General features: G+C 32.1%; 3 protein-coding genes and 1 non-coding gene across 8 annotated transcripts; 1 reads left to right on the top strand and 3 right to left on the bottom strand.

Annotated features, from left to right (window-relative positions):
• Window positions 1–29: 29 nt before the first annotated feature.
• LOC104756221 (protein BYPASS1-LIKE) lies at window positions 30–2,041 on the bottom strand. The gene has a single exon (XR_015586140.1). It is a non-coding gene; the product is annotated as a protein BYPASS1-LIKE (transcript).
• Window positions 2,042–3,538: 1,497 nt separating this feature from the next.
• On the bottom strand, window positions 3,539–5,608 carry LOC104756220 (photosynthetic NDH subunit of subcomplex B 4, chloroplastic). Its single transcript, XM_010478770.3, has 6 exons — window positions 4,842–5,608; window positions 4,723–4,764; window positions 4,443–4,623; window positions 4,292–4,347; window positions 4,130–4,201; window positions 3,539–3,771 (listed from the first exon to the last, which is right to left on the bottom strand). Exons 1-6 carry the CDS (start codon window positions 4,905–4,907, stop codon window positions 3,658–3,660), a joined length of 531 nt encoding a protein of 176 aa, XP_010477072.1. The 5' UTR covers window positions 4,908–5,608; the 3' UTR covers window positions 3,539–3,657.
• Window positions 5,609–5,757: 149 nt separating this feature from the next.
• Window positions 5,758–7,349, top strand: LOC104756219 (2-hydroxy-palmitic acid dioxygenase MPO1). 2 transcript variants are annotated; one of them, XM_010478769.3, is made up of 4 exons: window positions 5,758–6,120; window positions 6,720–6,782; window positions 6,898–6,969; window positions 7,087–7,349. In XM_010478769.3, exons 1-4 carry the CDS (start codon window positions 5,758–5,760, stop codon window positions 7,207–7,209), a joined length of 621 nt encoding a protein of 206 aa, XP_010477071.1. In that variant the 3' UTR covers window positions 7,210–7,349. The 2 variants fall into 2 exon arrangements, with proteins under 2 accessions (XP_010477071.1, XP_087350351.1); XM_087494225.1 differs by having other exon boundaries at window positions 6,870–6,969.
• Window positions 7,350–11,757: 4,408 nt separating this feature from the next.
• Window positions 11,758–14,104, bottom strand: LOC104756217 (transcription factor MYB8-like). Of its 4 annotated transcripts, none has more exons than XM_010478766.3 (4): window positions 13,962–14,104; window positions 13,673–13,855; window positions 13,078–13,207; window positions 11,758–12,394 (listed from the first exon to the last, which is right to left on the bottom strand). In XM_010478766.3, the coding sequence occupies exons 2-4, from the start codon at window positions 13,803–13,805 to the stop codon at window positions 11,902–11,904; spliced, it is 756 nt and encodes a 251-aa protein (XP_010477068.1). In that variant the 5' UTR covers window positions 13,806–13,855; window positions 13,962–14,104; the 3' UTR covers window positions 11,758–11,901. The 4 variants fall into 4 exon arrangements, with proteins under 4 accessions (XP_010477068.1, XP_010477069.1, XP_010477070.1 ...); XM_010478767.2 differs by having other exon boundaries at window positions 13,673–13,826; XM_010478768.3 differs by having other exon boundaries at window positions 13,673–13,826; window positions 13,925–14,018.
• Window positions 14,105–16,899: the final 2,795 nt, after the last annotated feature.

The raw sequence follows: 16,899 nt of genomic DNA, 5'->3' as shown, positions 1-16,899 counted from the left end.
ATCTGGTTCAAATGTAGGAACTAAACAAGTAAAAGACGAACATCATCACTATTAGCAACACAAAGAGATAAGAAGATAACTTCTACACTCCTTGAGTTTTTTTTTTACAAGTGATCAAAAAAGATTAATAGAAAAAAAAAAAAGGGAAGAAAAATCCAAAATATGAATAATCATCATCATATTCGGACAAACATGTTCAAAAAGATCAAAGAGAATCAAGACTCTCGGTTCTGCTTCTCACAATCCGATGAAAAACTTCTCTAACTTTCCTCTCAAACGGATCCAAACCATTTCTCAAAGCTTCACGAACCTGAACAAGCTCATTAACTCTCTGTTTCACCTCAGCTTCCTTGTGATCATTCATCGGAAAATGAATCGAATCGATCAATTCATTCATCAACCTCGAACTCTTCTCAATCCTATCAATCTCCTTAAGCAATCCACAAGAATTCTTCCTATCTCTCCTCTTAGATTCCTCAACAATCTTATCGTGCAACGACATAACAGGAGCTGCCCATTGGAAATGCCTAGGCACAAAGTAGTTAACTTGCAACCCACGGTCTTGACAAGGAATCGCAGCTACCAAAACCCACATGACAAAAAGCAAAACCGAAGTCATTGTGTAAACCGGTACAGCTAAACCATTGCTCGCAGCGACGTCGTTTGGTCGAGGCGTAGCTAAGTTATTAGCTAAAGCTTGTAACTGCTTAGAAGCTGACCATGATCTTGAAACACTCCACGAAAGAGATCTGAAATGACCAATCGAACGGTGGTGACTCTCTTTGACTCTTCCGAACGAACGGTTCCGATGAGCTAGATTGGTTCCGGAAGGATGATCTTTCTCGTCGAGCATTCCGATCGCTAAATCGACCAGAGCTTTCTTAGCTCGCCGGAGTTGTCCTTCTCCGATCGAACGGTGCTGACTATCTAAAGCAGAGATAGCGATGTCGGCAAGTTTCTCCCATTGACGGATCTGTTCGATACCGTCGCGGATTGCGTTACAGACATCGAGAGCTTTGATGCTCCGTTCGAAGTAGTCAGAAATCAATCTGTCCATGGGAGATTTGGAGATCTGAGAGCGGTGGTTGAAGACGATAGCTCGAAACTCTTCTTGACAACAGAGGAAAGAATCAAGAAGCTTTCCGATCCATTCGAGGGAGAGAAGGTCGTTGGCTGAGGCGTTGAGATCGATGAATTTCTCAGCGACTTGTCTCTGAAACGAATCTAGCTCAACCTCCATGTTGCTTGGCTCGTGGTGGTTGTGGTGGTGGCTACTATTTCCGGCTGATGATGATGATGATGAGTCAACTTGGTCTCGCCGTAAACTAAGCAACGACCTTCCAAATGATCCTTGAAAATCAGTTGCTGGCATCCTCAAAACAGACGCAAAATCGAAACTTTTTTTCTCAGACTTGGGGGAAAAATATCTTTTTTTGGTTTTGGATTGAGAGTGATGATGATTGATGAAAGCTAAGGAAGAAGAAGAAGAGATGTGTTTATAAAGCGATTATTTTGACCGCGTATTTAAGAATCATTCAATATTAGTTCACTTTTCTCTTTGTTTTTTTTTCATTCACTAATAGTAATACTAATAAAAGGTGTGACGAGTAAAGCTAGAATTTGATTTTTTGTGTTCTCATTCCTTTTTCTCTTTTTGTTACTCGGTACGATACACGCAGCAGACACGTATAGCATTTGTAATAAAAAGGACAAGGATCTGTAGTAAGTAAATGTTGCAGTGTAAAAAATCTCAGTTACACCAAGTTCTTAAAGTGACGAGGCTGTGATATATGAAGTCAAAGAATGTGATATTTAAGGGTGCCACGTGGAGATAACTGGAGCTGTGACGGAGACTAGGTCAATACACTGCACATGTGGAGAAAAAAGACAGCTAAGACTATCCTCATTAGTGTGTTTCTTAGTTGTTTCTTAAGGCAATTTTTAATAATAAAAAGAAAAAAAGAAACTTTGTTAAGAGAAGAGGAAAATTTTGTTGATTATTGATAGAACCAAATTAAGGTGTTTTTTAGTAATAAATATAATAAAATAATAATTAATAACTTAAAATATTCAAAATTATTTTATATATCATAGAAACATATTTTAATAATAAAAACATAAAATAACGTGAAGTGACATTAGTGCAGTGACATGAGGTAAGTCCATTTGTAGAAGGCACCATCACACCGGGATCAAGTCCCGGCTCCTACGAATGTAGAAATTTGGCTAATTGGGCCGGCCAGTTGTGGCCCAATGGTTGACAAAAAAAAACATAAATAACATACAACATTTAAAATTAAAACAGAAAACATTAAAAAAAAAAACATAACACACAACATGAAGAGAGAACACACGAAAATAAAAGAGAAATGCCAAAAAAATTTACCCCATTAATCTCATTTCACCATTCATATCGCGCCACCTGTCTACTAAGAAACGTTTCTTGTGTTTCTAAAATTAGAAACGTTTCTTCCAATCTTTAGCTTTTGTTTCATTAATAATTAATATCTATACCTAAGAAATTTCCTAACAAACATCTAAGGACTACCAATGAGGATAGTCTAAGTCTTCGTTGGCGTGTTATGTAATGAAGAGAGAGACGGACTCGGTCTTGTCTGATTGATTCTTTCTCGTCGTTCTAGAATCCCTCAAGGACAAAAATGCTGACATGTAATTCTCTTTTTCATCCTTTTTTTTTCTGAATGATAGTACTAGAAAACAAATAAACAATAATACTATAAACTCTTAAAGCTACGTTAGGAAACTATAAACTCTTTAACATTATTATTCACATGCTAGGCAAACTTTGGTTTGGTATTGAAAATTTTGGTAAGCTATAATGTAAAAATGATTGAGAAACTTTACTGAATTTATAACAAAAAAAGGTGTGAATGATGGACTGGAGTATGATAAATCTGTCATTAGCAGTCATCGATCATGTTTGGGCCAGAATTAAAACTGAACAACTACAAGAATTAATTGATATACGACAGTATTACACTACACCATATTGATCTTTTTTTTTTTCTTTTTGTTTAAATAAAAATGTTACATCATATCTCCTGTCATGTGTTCCTAACTCACACACACCACAACAACAAAGAAAAAAAAAATATCTGAAATTTTGAAAGAAAACAAAAATAAACAAATAAAAACCACACGTGTGAAATACAAGCTAGAAAAAAAAGCTTTGAAACATGGAAGCACGAAGATTACTGACAAAGACATGACAAGCTCTCCTTTTCTTAACTTATTCTAGCTAAGATATTGATTTTGTTTTGTTTTTATACTTTCGTCAGTTCGACGACACAGATAAAATCGTGCAAAAGCGTATTCCCCGCTAATTGTTCCTCATCAGACTCACTTTCCAGTGTATAAGACCAATTAATTTAGCCCCAATTGAGTAAATTAATTTATATAAACACAGAAAAAACGGATTCGTCAACATTTTAAAAATATTTGAGACAAAAAAAAATTCTCATGGTGTCAAGTGCTCCTAACATGTTCGTTCAATGATTTAGAACACAACACAACAAAGAAACAGATAACTTTTTTTTTATATAAAATGGAAGAGAGTATATAATAATGTTTTATGACCGTTATAAGAAATATATTTATGTATGTCAAATTGGTATATATGATTTACAAGTTAGTTTTCTACTTAGTAACAGCTTCTTCTAGCTCTCTTATGCCATCAACCTTCTGTTCAATTTCTTCAATAAGTTCTTCACGCCATAGTTCTGCTCTTGCTTTCTCTTCTATATCTTCTTGCTGCACCCATATTAGCGAAAAGGCCCAAAACACAATAAACAACTCTTATCCAATCTTACTAAAGATGTACGTTTATTATATTTGTAATGTGCCAAAGGTCTATGGGCCAACCCAGCCCAACCTTATTAAGCACGACAGTAAAATCCACATGTATATCCCGAACTATATTTGTAATGTGCCAAAGGTCTATGGAACTTGAACGGTTGACAGGGTCTACTAATATCAAGCTTGGCTAGCTATTCCATAGCAACAACCCTAATTATGGTAGGCTGGCTAGTCTATTGCATTGCAACATCCCTAATTATAATTTTATGTTATTTCTAAGTATTCAGTTTCTATGTGAGAAAGAGATACATACAGTTTCGTAGACCCAATAACCAGTTCCATCACCTCCATCTCCACGGTACTCCTCCGAGTCATAGAATGGATCCTATATATGATTCAGTATCACACCAATATTAAGATCCCAATGCAGCAAATGGATCAAGATATTCGATTTTGAGTATTTTTATTTCCATACTTTTGCGGAACCGAAGTACAAACATCCCCAACAAGTGAACATGATATAGAACATATCTGCAGATGATCAAGATCAATGTCAAAAACATTAAATCAAAACCTCTTATTATATAAGAATCTTTTTCTCAAGAAACCCCAAATTTGTAACTTACAGACATTCTTGATGGCTTTATCACTAAGATGCCACACGTGCTTCTCAGTAATGATATCACGCATCCCTTCAATTTGTTGAACCATCACAGCCATTAATGGCAAATCATGTGGCAATGCCTTTCTTACACATAAGCTTCCTCTTATCATCAGATTCTTTTCCCTCTTCTCATTGACTTTCCTCTAATATTTTTTTTTTCAAATCTTAAAAATGTAAGTTCATAACAAGAATAGAAGGAGATTCTTATAATTTAAGTCATAGGTAAAGAAAAGATTACTAACAGATAGCCAATATCCATGAATTGGTCCTGAAATCTGCTTAGGCTACAACACAAGACACAATTCTCTAAGTGTTCTTATTCTAATGAATATAAATCGTTATTATATGAAAGAATATGTACCGAGTGGTTGGAGGAAGAAGGGATGTGAAGGTTAGTGAAGGTGGAACTTGTGAAAGCTTCAGCCATTGTTACTTCTTGATGGCGGTGGCAATGGAAGAGAGAGAGAGAGATGACACAGTGTCGTTACAATCTTTTTTTCTATTATTCAATTTCATTTTTTAAAGATTAGATTATTGGAGGCAGAAGATGTGTGTGGATAAGAGAATCGGTAACGTCCACACTAAAACTTAGTCTTGTGAGAAATAAACAAAGGAACAAAAACATCAAAAGCGCAGGTTAGCATTAGCAATCACATGACACTATTTTTAGTCTTTCTAACAAACGAAAGCTGGCGCGTATTACCCTTCCAGAAAGTGCTATTTACAATCTAAAAACTCTCCAACTAACTCAAGTCAACAAACTGTTTTTTTTTTCATTTGTACAAGTTAGCAATCACAAAACACGTTCAGTCTTCTATACGTGCAAGTTAGTAGTAATCACCATAGCCAAAGTTAGTAAGAAATCGTTGGTCGGTCAAGTCAATCTTTCCGCTTACGTTCCCAATACATTAATCCGTTTCAATAGCGCATGTTAGCAACTATTGTCAAAGTCTTATTGGGTAAAAAAAAAGCTAATCAAACCTGTTAGCGTAGGTTAGCAATTGGAAAGAAATCTCCCGGCCAAGTAAAGTCAACACACATCGCTTGATTGCGCAACTTAGCATTAGGAAGCGTATGTTAGCAACTTTGCTAAACTTAGAACTTTCCCACTTTCGTCTTCTTCCTCCCGTGTATCTTTTAATCTCCCCTGTTTTGTGTTTTCGGTGATTATATATTTTTTCAATTCAATTCCACCAAACCTACCTCCCCAAAAAAGCACATATCTCTCTAATCTGATTCCTCTTCCTCCTGAGAGAACAAAATCTCAATCAATACCAATGAGTCGCTTGATGGGACTGCTCGATCTCGAGAAACACTTTGCCTTCTACGGTGCTTACCACAGCAATCCCATAAACATTGTTATCCACATCATCTTCGTTTGGCCGATCGTTTTCACAGCTTTGCTTCTCCTCCACTCCACGACACCAATCTTCGATCCTTCTCAATTAGGGGTTTCTCAATCGTTGACCCTCGACGGCGTTCTCCGATTTAACCTTGGGTTCATCTTCACCTTGGTTTATGCTCTGTTCTACATCTGTTTGGATAAAAGATCTGGCTTTGTAGCTGCCCTCATGTGTTTCTCTTGCTGGGTTGGTTCCAGTTTACTCGCTGTTCAATTAGGACCTTCTCTTTCCTTTAAGGTTTGGTTTCTCTTATCTCAATTTAGGGTTTCTGATAAAAAAAAGAATCATCATCATCTTTTTTAGGGTGAGCTTATTTAATCAGAGTATGTGCATGCATCCATGTGTTGTGTATATATATGCAGTTGTGTGTGTGCTTCATGCATTTATTGTTCATTGTTTTCCAAGCTTTGACTTGGGAGCCCCTATATGGCTATATGTGTGTATATATATATATATATATATATTGAAATCGATTTATTTAGATTTGTTATATTACCTTCAACGATTAACTTAGTCCTCTGTCTCTGGGGTCCCTGCATTAGCTGTTAACGTTTAGACAGCAGTACTAAACACAGTAACACCCTGTCTGTGGCTTTAAACATTCAATGATTTGTTGCAAGACTTATATTGTGTGCTTGGACAAAAGTGTTGTTTCTTGACCACCAACATATGTGATGGTCTGAGATGTTTAGAGTCTAACATCACTTGTTAAAATTAGGAGCTTTGTATGTATGTGTCTTGAGTGTTGTGAATCATTTGATAGTTTGATATATGTGTTTGAAAATCCCTCTGTTATATGTAGATACTGTAACAATTTAACTGTTCTTTTTCCGCAGGTTGGGTTGGCATCTCAGCTGTTATGTTGGACCGGGCAGTTCGTTGGCCATGGAATGTTTGAAGTAAGTTCTTTGGCTTTTTAGGAATTGTTGTTTTGTTTCTCCTGTAACTTGTTTCTCTTCATCGGTATTCATGGGGCCCTAAAACAGATCATTCTTGATTCTTGTCGACTCACAGAAACGAGCACCTGCGCTATTAGACAATCTAGTCCAAGCTTTTCTCATGGCTCCTTTCTTCGTATTGCTCGAGGTGAAAGTTGTGATTTGTTTGTTAATGTCTCTGCTACCTTCTTACTACAGCTCTGTGAAAACTGTAGCCAGAAAACTTGAAAAGCTAATGTGGAATTGTGTGAATGATATAATGCAGGTTCTTCAATCGGTTTTCGGGTATGAACCATATCCCGGTTTTCAAGCGCGTGTGAATGCCAAGGTAGAAAGTGACGTTAAGGAATGGAGAGCAAAGAAGCAACAGAAGAACAAGGTCACATAAGCTTGGATTATAATACGGAAGAACTTGAACCCATTGTTGTGTTTCTGTAACGTACCGAAATGATAATAAGACCATCATGGATTGATGGATTTGGTGTGTAACTACTATGCATGTCTCTAATATATGGAAAATTGCAGTAAGTTTCGGTCACTGACCAATATGATAGAAAAGAAAACAAAAAAAAAAGAAGATAAAGATCTGATATCTCTTAATCTTAAAACTGTGAATCAATATAAAATATTGAAACTCCAAATATCTATGAAACAAACCCATAAATGTAAACCCTAAATATAATATGAATCATATCCCAATATGTAAACCTTAAAGCTCTCCCCTAAACGTGGATAGGCTTTGTATGTTACATGAAGTAATCGAAGACCTAAGAAATCACTTGTCGCGGGAAAATAAAGAAATACTATAAACAAGAAAAACATTTGACAGACTTGGTTAAACATCTGAGTTAACCGATCTGCGTTTCTTAAAGTATCTTCTAGATGGAAAGCCGGAGGTGGGAGGGAATACAACTTTCTTTGGGTGTGAATGTGATTGGACAGTTCGTAGCGTAATTGGATGTAAATAAGTGAGAAGGAATATCTCCATGGATCCACCATATTTAGCGTAAATCTTCTTTCTGTTATCAAACTTTTTTTTTTTTTTTTTTTGTGAGCAGAAACTATTATTCTAGGTACAAGTTGGCTCGAAAGTTAATTTACGCTAAAAGAGCGAGTCCTATTACTATACAATCTATACTATTACAGATTATTCTATCCAAACTCTAAACAAGTCACCAATCAGAGACTTTCTTGTTGATACTCTCTTATCAAATCAATTTATCAACAATAACTATCATGACTGAAAAAAATATCAGAATAATAATGAAGGGTTGAACGAAGAAGGAACAATAATGAAGTGGGGGCGCATAACTATAACGTGACTAAATTTATGTATAACCCAATCGATAACGAATCGCGTTTCCCATGTGTCCACACGACTACGTGTCTTAGAATGGGGTCTTATTAACGACGTCTTTGAACATCCCACTCGGCCCATGTTCCACACGTATAAGTCACAACTCTCAGAGCGATCGATGTCCCGACTTATACCGTCGTTTTTCTTACACCATATATTATATGCACTGTAGCTTCTTCTATAAAGTGGTCGTTTTTATTTTATTTTGAGAAAATTTAGACCATTTCTCTCGTTTACGTGTTATCTTTACGCAGAGATCTTGTTAAACTTTAATTTCCGTATCCCGAAAGAACATGTTAGTATTTAGTAGGGCTGCATGTAGCAGTTTTACTGTATTATATATAGGCGTTCAATAGAATCATCATGTATTTTCAGTTTCTGCCCAATTCATCATATACTAGTTATAAACTTGTTAAACTAGTTGACAAAAAAAAAAAAAAACTTGTTAATTCCACCTAAATTATAAAAAAAAATTCATAATTAACCAAATTTAATAGTTGCGTTTAAAAATCGTAAAATCACGTTTACTATTTCGCGGTTAAAATGATTTTTTCTAAATTGATTTTGGTTTTGAGGAATTTGCAACCTTTATGCCAAAGACGCGGTTTGAATTTTGGTTCAAAATTAGATTTATTATAACTTTTCAAATTTGGGTTTACTCTAATCGCAAAAAAGTAAATATTTTATGATTTTAAAACTCGATTAACTGAATTTGGTTAATTGAAAAGAATTTTATAATTTAAGTGGAATTAAAGAATCTATAGATAGTATATGGTGAATTGGGCAGAGACTGAAAGTACATGTGATTATAGTCGAATGCTTATATATATAATACAAAAAAAAAATAGTATGTGTTTCACCCAAAAAAAAGAGAGAAGTTTTTATGTAAAATATGTTAACACGCAATCCATCATCATGATCGATATGATATGCATGTTCTTTTTTTTACTTCGTCAAATACAATAGTATATAAGAACAGTGCAAGTTGAATCATTGGAGTTTAATGCTTATCGATTTCGTCTTTTGATTTTCAATACGATGCTTATACAAAAGCATAATACGTGGAATTTTTGTATTGATCTATCAGTAAATCCTACATAACTTATTTTAGTTTTATATATTCTCTTGATTTATTTCACAAATCTTAAGAAAAGAAAAAAAAAAGTCGTACAGTTCACAGTAATAATACAAAAAGATACTATCAAATTAATCTATATAATAATAATAAATCGAATAAATGCGACTAACAGTTGTGTTTTTTCAATCGTACTTTTTAGATATTTTTTGAAAAGTTGTGATGGATCATTAAAACGGTTATTTATGAAAAGTTACAACTGTTCACTGTAAAGTTGTGTTTATTGGAACATTCATATCTTTTGAAATCTATATATTTGTCTGTTTAAACTATTTTCATTTTTTTTTGCCATGAGACAAGATCAACTGAAATTTCAATCTCAAACGGTTTATTCATTTTTCTAAATTATATTCTAGCATTCATTCTTTTAAAAATCAAGAAATTCCTCCAATTATTGATTTAACAAAAAAATTTTGGAATGATGAATCTATCTCGAATAAATGCCACCAAAAGTTGTGTTTTTTCAATCGTATTTTTTGGATAATTTTCTAAAAAAATCTGTAGAAAATTTAAATTGTGTGTTTTACATAAAGTTGTGATTGTTCATTGTAAAGGTTTTTTGTAAAGTTGCAACTGTTCATTGTAGAGTTGTGTCTATTCGAATATTCGTATCTTTTGAAATCTATATATATTTGTTTGTTTGAACTGTTTTCATTTTTTTTTGCCATGACACCAAATAATATAACATTTCAATCTCAACGTTTTTACAGCTCTCTAAATTATTATCTAGCATTCATTTTTTAAAAGTAAAGAGATTCTTCTAATTCTTGATTTAACAAAAGATTTTTGGAATGATGAATCTAATTTACAATTTTTAGTTAATTTTATACCTAGAGCCTTTTTCCAAAAGTTAGATGAATTATATAATGAGCTTTTGGATTTGACTTTTGAATATGGTAATAAATATGCCTTCTATTTAAAAGCAGTTTATATGAGTTTGTAGGTATACTCAAGTGGAGACACAACAGTTACGATTTGTCGTAGTACCTTTTCTTAAAAAATGTTTTTATTTGTTTTTTTATAATTCAAACGGTTGTATCTGTTCATTGTAGAGTTGTGTCTTTTCACTATATTTTATTTATATTTTTTATCACAATTTTTCGTTCTAATGGGTGTATCTGTTTAAATAGTCATGCTTTTTGAACTCTCTTTATATTTGTCTCTTCATCACTAACTAACAAGTTAGTTGAAACAAATTTTCCATTTTATGTTGAGTCTAGATAATTGAATATATTCTATAATCTAACTAAAATTTTAGAAATGATTATAGCAATAGAGAAATTTTATACAACTTAATATCGAATTTACAGTTGTGTCTATTTGTCTTAACTTTCCGTTAAAAAAATATTTTAATATTTAAAAATAATAATAACAATCTGAATAAATGAGAACAACAGTTGCGATTTTTCGTAGTACTTTTTGTAAAAAAATTGGTTTTATTTGTTCTTTTTAAAAAACTCAAACTCAAAAAATTAGCTTTTCACTATATAATTTTTCATCATAACTTTTCGTTCTAATAGGTGTGTCTATTTAAATAGTCATATCTTTTGAACTCTCTATATATTTGTCTCTTCATTAATAACTAACAAATCATTGTTCGTTGAAACAAATTTTTTATTTTATGTTAAATCTAAATAATTTGAATATTTTTTTTTTTTTACTTTTTATACCTAATATTCAATGTTATTCTATTATCTAACTAAAATTTTAGAAATAATTATAGTAATATAGAAATTTAATAAAACTTAATATAGAATTTACAGTTGCGTCTATTTATCGTAATTTTTTGTTAAAAACTATTTTAATATTTAAAATTTATTTTATTTTGTTCTTAAAAGTTTATTAACAATTTATGTATTCAAACTATTCTATTACATTCAAATAATTTCATAATGTGTAATTTAAATTTTTAAATTTAAACTATTTTTTTCTAAAATACTTCCTCCGCGACATCACGGGGGTATGAGTCATAGTATTAATTAGAAAAAAACAAAAATATCACCTTCGTACACAGGGAGTCAGTCAGGGATACATAACGTTGCAAGATAAAATCCAAAAAGAGCATATGGACCAGGGCGAAAAAAAACACTGCAAAGAGAAAAAAAAAAAAATCCAAAGAGATCGAGCATAAATTGGACCAGGGAAGAAAAAAACACTGCAATTATCGCAATAGTTTTTCTTTTTCTCTTTTTTTCTTTTCTTTTATATGTATTAAAAATGTAAAAAGCGTGAGAAAGTATTGTCAACATATAGACACTGTTATTGTCAATATAGGATTTTCTTTACTATCAAATCCAAATTCATCATGAACTTTCCTATTTTATTCCACTGCTACTATTTATCTGTTATTAAATATATGTTAGTAAAAGACTTGGCTTTAAAGAAATTATTCTCTTCGTCCTAGGTAGTGGTGGCACTGGTACATTAATATTACTCTTTGCAAGTTGCAACAAGAACACGTGCATAAAGCCTAATATTTGGTAAACACAAACTACTGAATGATCGATCCATGATCTAAGACAATAACTATATTGATTACCAAAGGACACGATCATCAACTCAAGTAGGTCGTGTATGAAAAGTCCAAATTAATTACAATCGTACGACGTCGTGCCGAACTCCATTACACTAATCTCCTCCATGAAACGCCTCAATTCTTCCTCGTCCCACATTAAAAAGTCTTCTTCTTGAAAACCACTAGCTAATATCTTCTCATGGTCCTTGTTCAACTCTTCCCCTTCTTCTTCTTGACAGTGGATGTTTGTGGTTCCCAGATCCGACAAGATGTTCTTGATCCTGTCGACACAGTGTTGTCTAGATGAGATACCAGTGGCGATCTTATTAAGGAGATGGGCCGAGCGGGAGGAGGAGGAGTAAGAAGATGGACTCGCTATCGCGGAAGAAGAGGTACTGTATTCTGTGTTAAACCACCGCGTTTCGACGGCGAGGTTATTGGCGACTGGCTGGTGGGTCACTGGGTCGATTCCGTTTCTCTTTAGTCTTTTCTTGAGACAAGAGTTCCAATGGTTCTTGATGTCATTGTCTGATCGATTTGGCATCTGCTGCGCTATGAGTGCCCACCTACAATTTTTCCATAACAACAAAACAAAATCGTTTAGCATATATTATCTTTAACGTAAAAGTCGTGGAATAATCTACTTAAAATAAAATAAAAATGTATTTAGTCCTTAGTAATAAGATTTTATCACTAAAACATTAGTAATATTCCGTAAATATATTCTGACGTAAACAATCTATCAAAATAAGTTTTTAAGAATATATTTTTCAGTTTTAGTACCTTTTACGGTTAAAGTGGATTTTTACATATTAGTTAATATAATGGTCTGATTAAGAATATGGTATTGGATCATAATTTGTAGGAGTTAATCCTCTCGTAGTATCTCTCCTTTAGCAGGATGACAAAGGTATCCATACATAATAGTATTTTTTTTTATAAACTAGTTATGAATGAAATGTAAAATGTATTAAATCAAAAGCGAGTGTTTTAACATTATATTATTATATGCAACCCCAATCAAAGTTAAATAGTATTGTTTTTTTACAACATTCCATTTCTTACAAATGTTGCCTGCAGTGTACTATAAAATATGACTATTGAATATAAGCAGTTTCCTAAAAAAGACTATTAATATACCAGACCACTAATCCAATCGAGTGTACGGACATAGGTATCATAATAATGTTGGTTTTGACACACTTTCTTACTTAATAATTTTACAGTGATTATTGGTTGAGTACTTAACCTGTTACCGAATGCAGAATGTAAATTGATGATAATTTGTTCTTCTTGAGGAGTGAATTTGCCTTTCTTAATCCCAGGCCTTAGGAAATTAAGCCACCTTAATCTGCAGCTCTTCCCACATCTCCGCAAACCTTTATTTTCATCATAATTGTAAGATAAAAGTGTGAATCCAACAAATTAGCAGTAAATTTTGTGGTTTTGTTGGATATTGTATCATATATATAGTGGCAAACGAGAGTCTTATGAAAAGAAAAAAAAGGAAAATATGAATGAAAAAATGAAAACAAAATTTTTAAAAGAATTAAAATTTTCGAAATATATGTCTTATCAAAAGAGACCTACAAATCTTGAGGATTATTGGACTTTTCTATGCATAGTTGTACGTAGCTTGCAAAAAGGACATGAAAAACCTGCTCTATCGGCACAGCACAAACTACGGTGATGAAAAATTATAATGATAACTATATTTAAATTAGAAGCTTCAGTATCTATGATATCATTGTAATCAATATTACATTTAATCGTAACTAGAGGTAACGTTTTATTATAGTTGTTACTTGTTAGTGATTCAGTTAAAAACTTAAATCTATACATACCAGCTTTGTCAGGAAGAAAACGCCAGTCCCCGACGCCGTATTCGTCGATGTAAGCGACGAGTTTCTGGTCTTCCTCCTCCGTCCATTCTCCTCTCTTCGTCCCGTCGGCGTCGTACCACGTCGCTCTCCCCATAATCTCTCAGCGACTCAGTCCCTGCCAATCCGATATCACCACGTGATGACCTTACGAAAAGAGAAGAGACCGGAAAATATTTAACGAAAACAAAAAAAAAAAAGTTTATCTGAACGTACTGATCGGGATTTCTATATCACACAGCCTTTCACTTACTTTAATATATGGTCCTCTTGAATGAGTGATGAGAGTACGTAGTAGGTCTTGTCTCTAAATTATCCCACTTTTTTTTTTTTTTTTTTTTTCTCTTTCTTTTAGGATTAATTTTTTTTAAAAAATTGTCGGATTACTAGTGTGGCAATTAGTACACCCGCTTGAGCAGATTATTTATAGAACAAAGACATGTTGAGGAATAAAGAAAAATAAAACATTATTCGATGTGCCTACAAAGGCTCTTTATTTTCTAAGTAGTAATAGGCAGTGTTACTCAATCATGGAGTTAATTAGCTTTAATTCTTTAAGGTTTTACAATCTTTAATTTTAAGAATCCATTTGTGTGGGTTTCAAGATCTCTGCAGTGTATATTGGATTTAGATTATAATAAGTTTACTCACAAAACACGAGAGAATTTCATTTCAGATGATTCAAGATTTTCAAATTTTTTAGTTTTTAACACTGAATTTTAATGAAATATTTGAATTCTTAGTTAAGTAACATAAAAAAATTTTAACCTGATTTACAAAACCTGATATTTACGAATATAAGATCCAATAACACCAGATTTTAAAGGATGATTTATGATCATTAATTGGACTATGGTTGGATTTCAATTCTATTAAAATCCATTCAAGTATTTAATTGAACTGAAATTCGACATTGTTTCCGGAAGAAATTAAAAACAGTCCATTTTATCAATTAATGTGAGGTAAGTAAATTTTTTTCTGTTTTATATTTGAGATTAAAGATAAATGTAAATTTATATACAGTAGGTGGTTTTGTTGAATTGTAAGAAAATATATTAATTTCATTTTAAAATATTGGTATAAATTAATGAATAGTTACTAATATCTTCTAAGCAAAAATTTACGAAAATTGTTATTTATATATACACAAACATGTTTAATCTTTTCTTTTGGTCAACTATTATCAATGATATTTGTTTTTTTCTGGGCAACTGGATTTTGGATATAATAATATTTTGTATTTTAACTTTGTACGAACTTCCGACTGAATAAGGAGAAAGCTTTATGCTACATATGAATGCAATCAATGATATTTTTAAAGGAGAATAATTTTTATGATTTTCTATAGAAACCTATCCCTTGAAAGTCATGTCTTTAAAAAATTTACATATTCTATAGAATAATTTTTAAAATTTTCACATAAGAAAAACGTTATTGATTCACAAAATAAGTTATTTTCATATGATAATTTTTAGTACTTTTTTGACCCCAAAGGTCTTTTGGTACATGCTTTAGTTACGACAACAGTTTGAAAGATTTCACCATCTTTATTTACAGATAACTAGGAAAATATTGTTTTGTATCATAATTAGATAAATCGATGCACTAGAGAAATATTATTAAGTGCAATAATTCATATTCATAATAATCAATGTGCTGAATTTTTCTTTGACATCATTTTCAGCTTCACATGTCAAATACTTTTCTTTCGCCAAGCTTATTATTCTTTGGTTTATATACATTTAAAAAACTTTAGTTTTACGCGAAAATATATGTGTAGATTTATCGGTTTCGGAGTTCTCTATAAATGGTCCACCTGCATGTAGTAGTACAATTGACACGTGCTTAAATTTCATCTTCCAGAACAAGCCAAAACGCTTGAAAGAATATGATTTGCCACATTTGTAGGAAAATTCATTGTATGTCACTTTCTTTTGCTGATAATAATAAATCTACTGTGATGTTATCAATCTAATTATAATCTTATTTATTATCAGGTGGATATGGAGAGAGGCAATAATTAACATAGACGCGTAAAGATAACGCAACTAGAAATTAATTTTTCTCTAGTGGCGAGCTAACATATTGTACGTGTGTTTTTGTTGTGGTTGAGTCGTTGAGACTTGAGAGATAATGAGATCGTATACAAAACCACTGCAAATGTGCTTAAACATGTGTGCATCGTAGTCTCATTATTTGCATATGAACATTCATACTGATTTGATTTGTGTAGAACTTATGTCTTGCTAGACAGTGTGGTCGAGAATTAATTACAAAAATAAAAACGATGGTAAAGTTGATGTTGCTGTGAGCCTGTGAGCCTATAGAGAGACTCTTTAATGGCTTTAATTTAAACACCTTGACTTCATTTACCAATTGAGAAGAGATGTCCCATGTGGTGCACAGCGAGATGGGTCAGAAACGTAGACAGTTTTTCTTGAATCTATGAGTCAATTTCGTTCTTTACCAAATATCAGTTTTGTTTTATATCTATTTTTATTTTACCCTAAACATGACGAACATCATAGGGGTCATGTTTGTTTTCGTGGACCTTCAAGGCTTCAACTTTCCTCTTTTTTTTTTGATACATATTTTGTCATCTCGAGATGATCTCCTCTTTGTTTACTGAAAAGGAAACACAGAGATACCAATAAATAATAGGACAACAAGAAAACGATGAAGGTGAAAATACAAATAGAGATGAGCATATGATTTAATTTGGGTCAATACTCAATAGAAATGATAAATATAAAACAATATTTTGTGAAAAAAAAAAACACTGAAAGTCGAACTAAAATTGGTCTAGATTGATACCAGAAATTTTATGAATGCAATCAAACTTTGTTTTTTTTTTGGAATTTAATGTTAAACTTTTTTTTTTGGAATTTTATGAATGCAATCAAAATTTGAATATTTAAATTCAATTTCATACTTTTTTGTTGAATTTTTTTATTTAATATAATATAATATACTTTAAATAATTTATTTTGAAATATTTTAAAAATATTGAAACTTAATATTAAAGTTAGAATATAAACTATAAACACTTTAAATTGGTTTGTTATAGCAATGTCAATAATATGAAAGAATTTAAAAAACCAAGTATATTAATACAAAAAGTATAACAATATATTAAATTACTCATAATATAATAACTCACTTTATAAAAATCAAATTTACAAAATTATGTC

Source organism: Camelina sativa, chromosome 17, assembly GCF_030686135.1.
Source record: "Camelina sativa cultivar CO46 ecotype springtype chromosome 17, ASM3068613v1".
NCBI lineage: Eukaryota > Viridiplantae > Streptophyta > Magnoliopsida > Brassicales > Brassicaceae > Camelina > Camelina sativa.
This window is presented reverse-complemented; position numbering and strand designations above follow the sequence as displayed.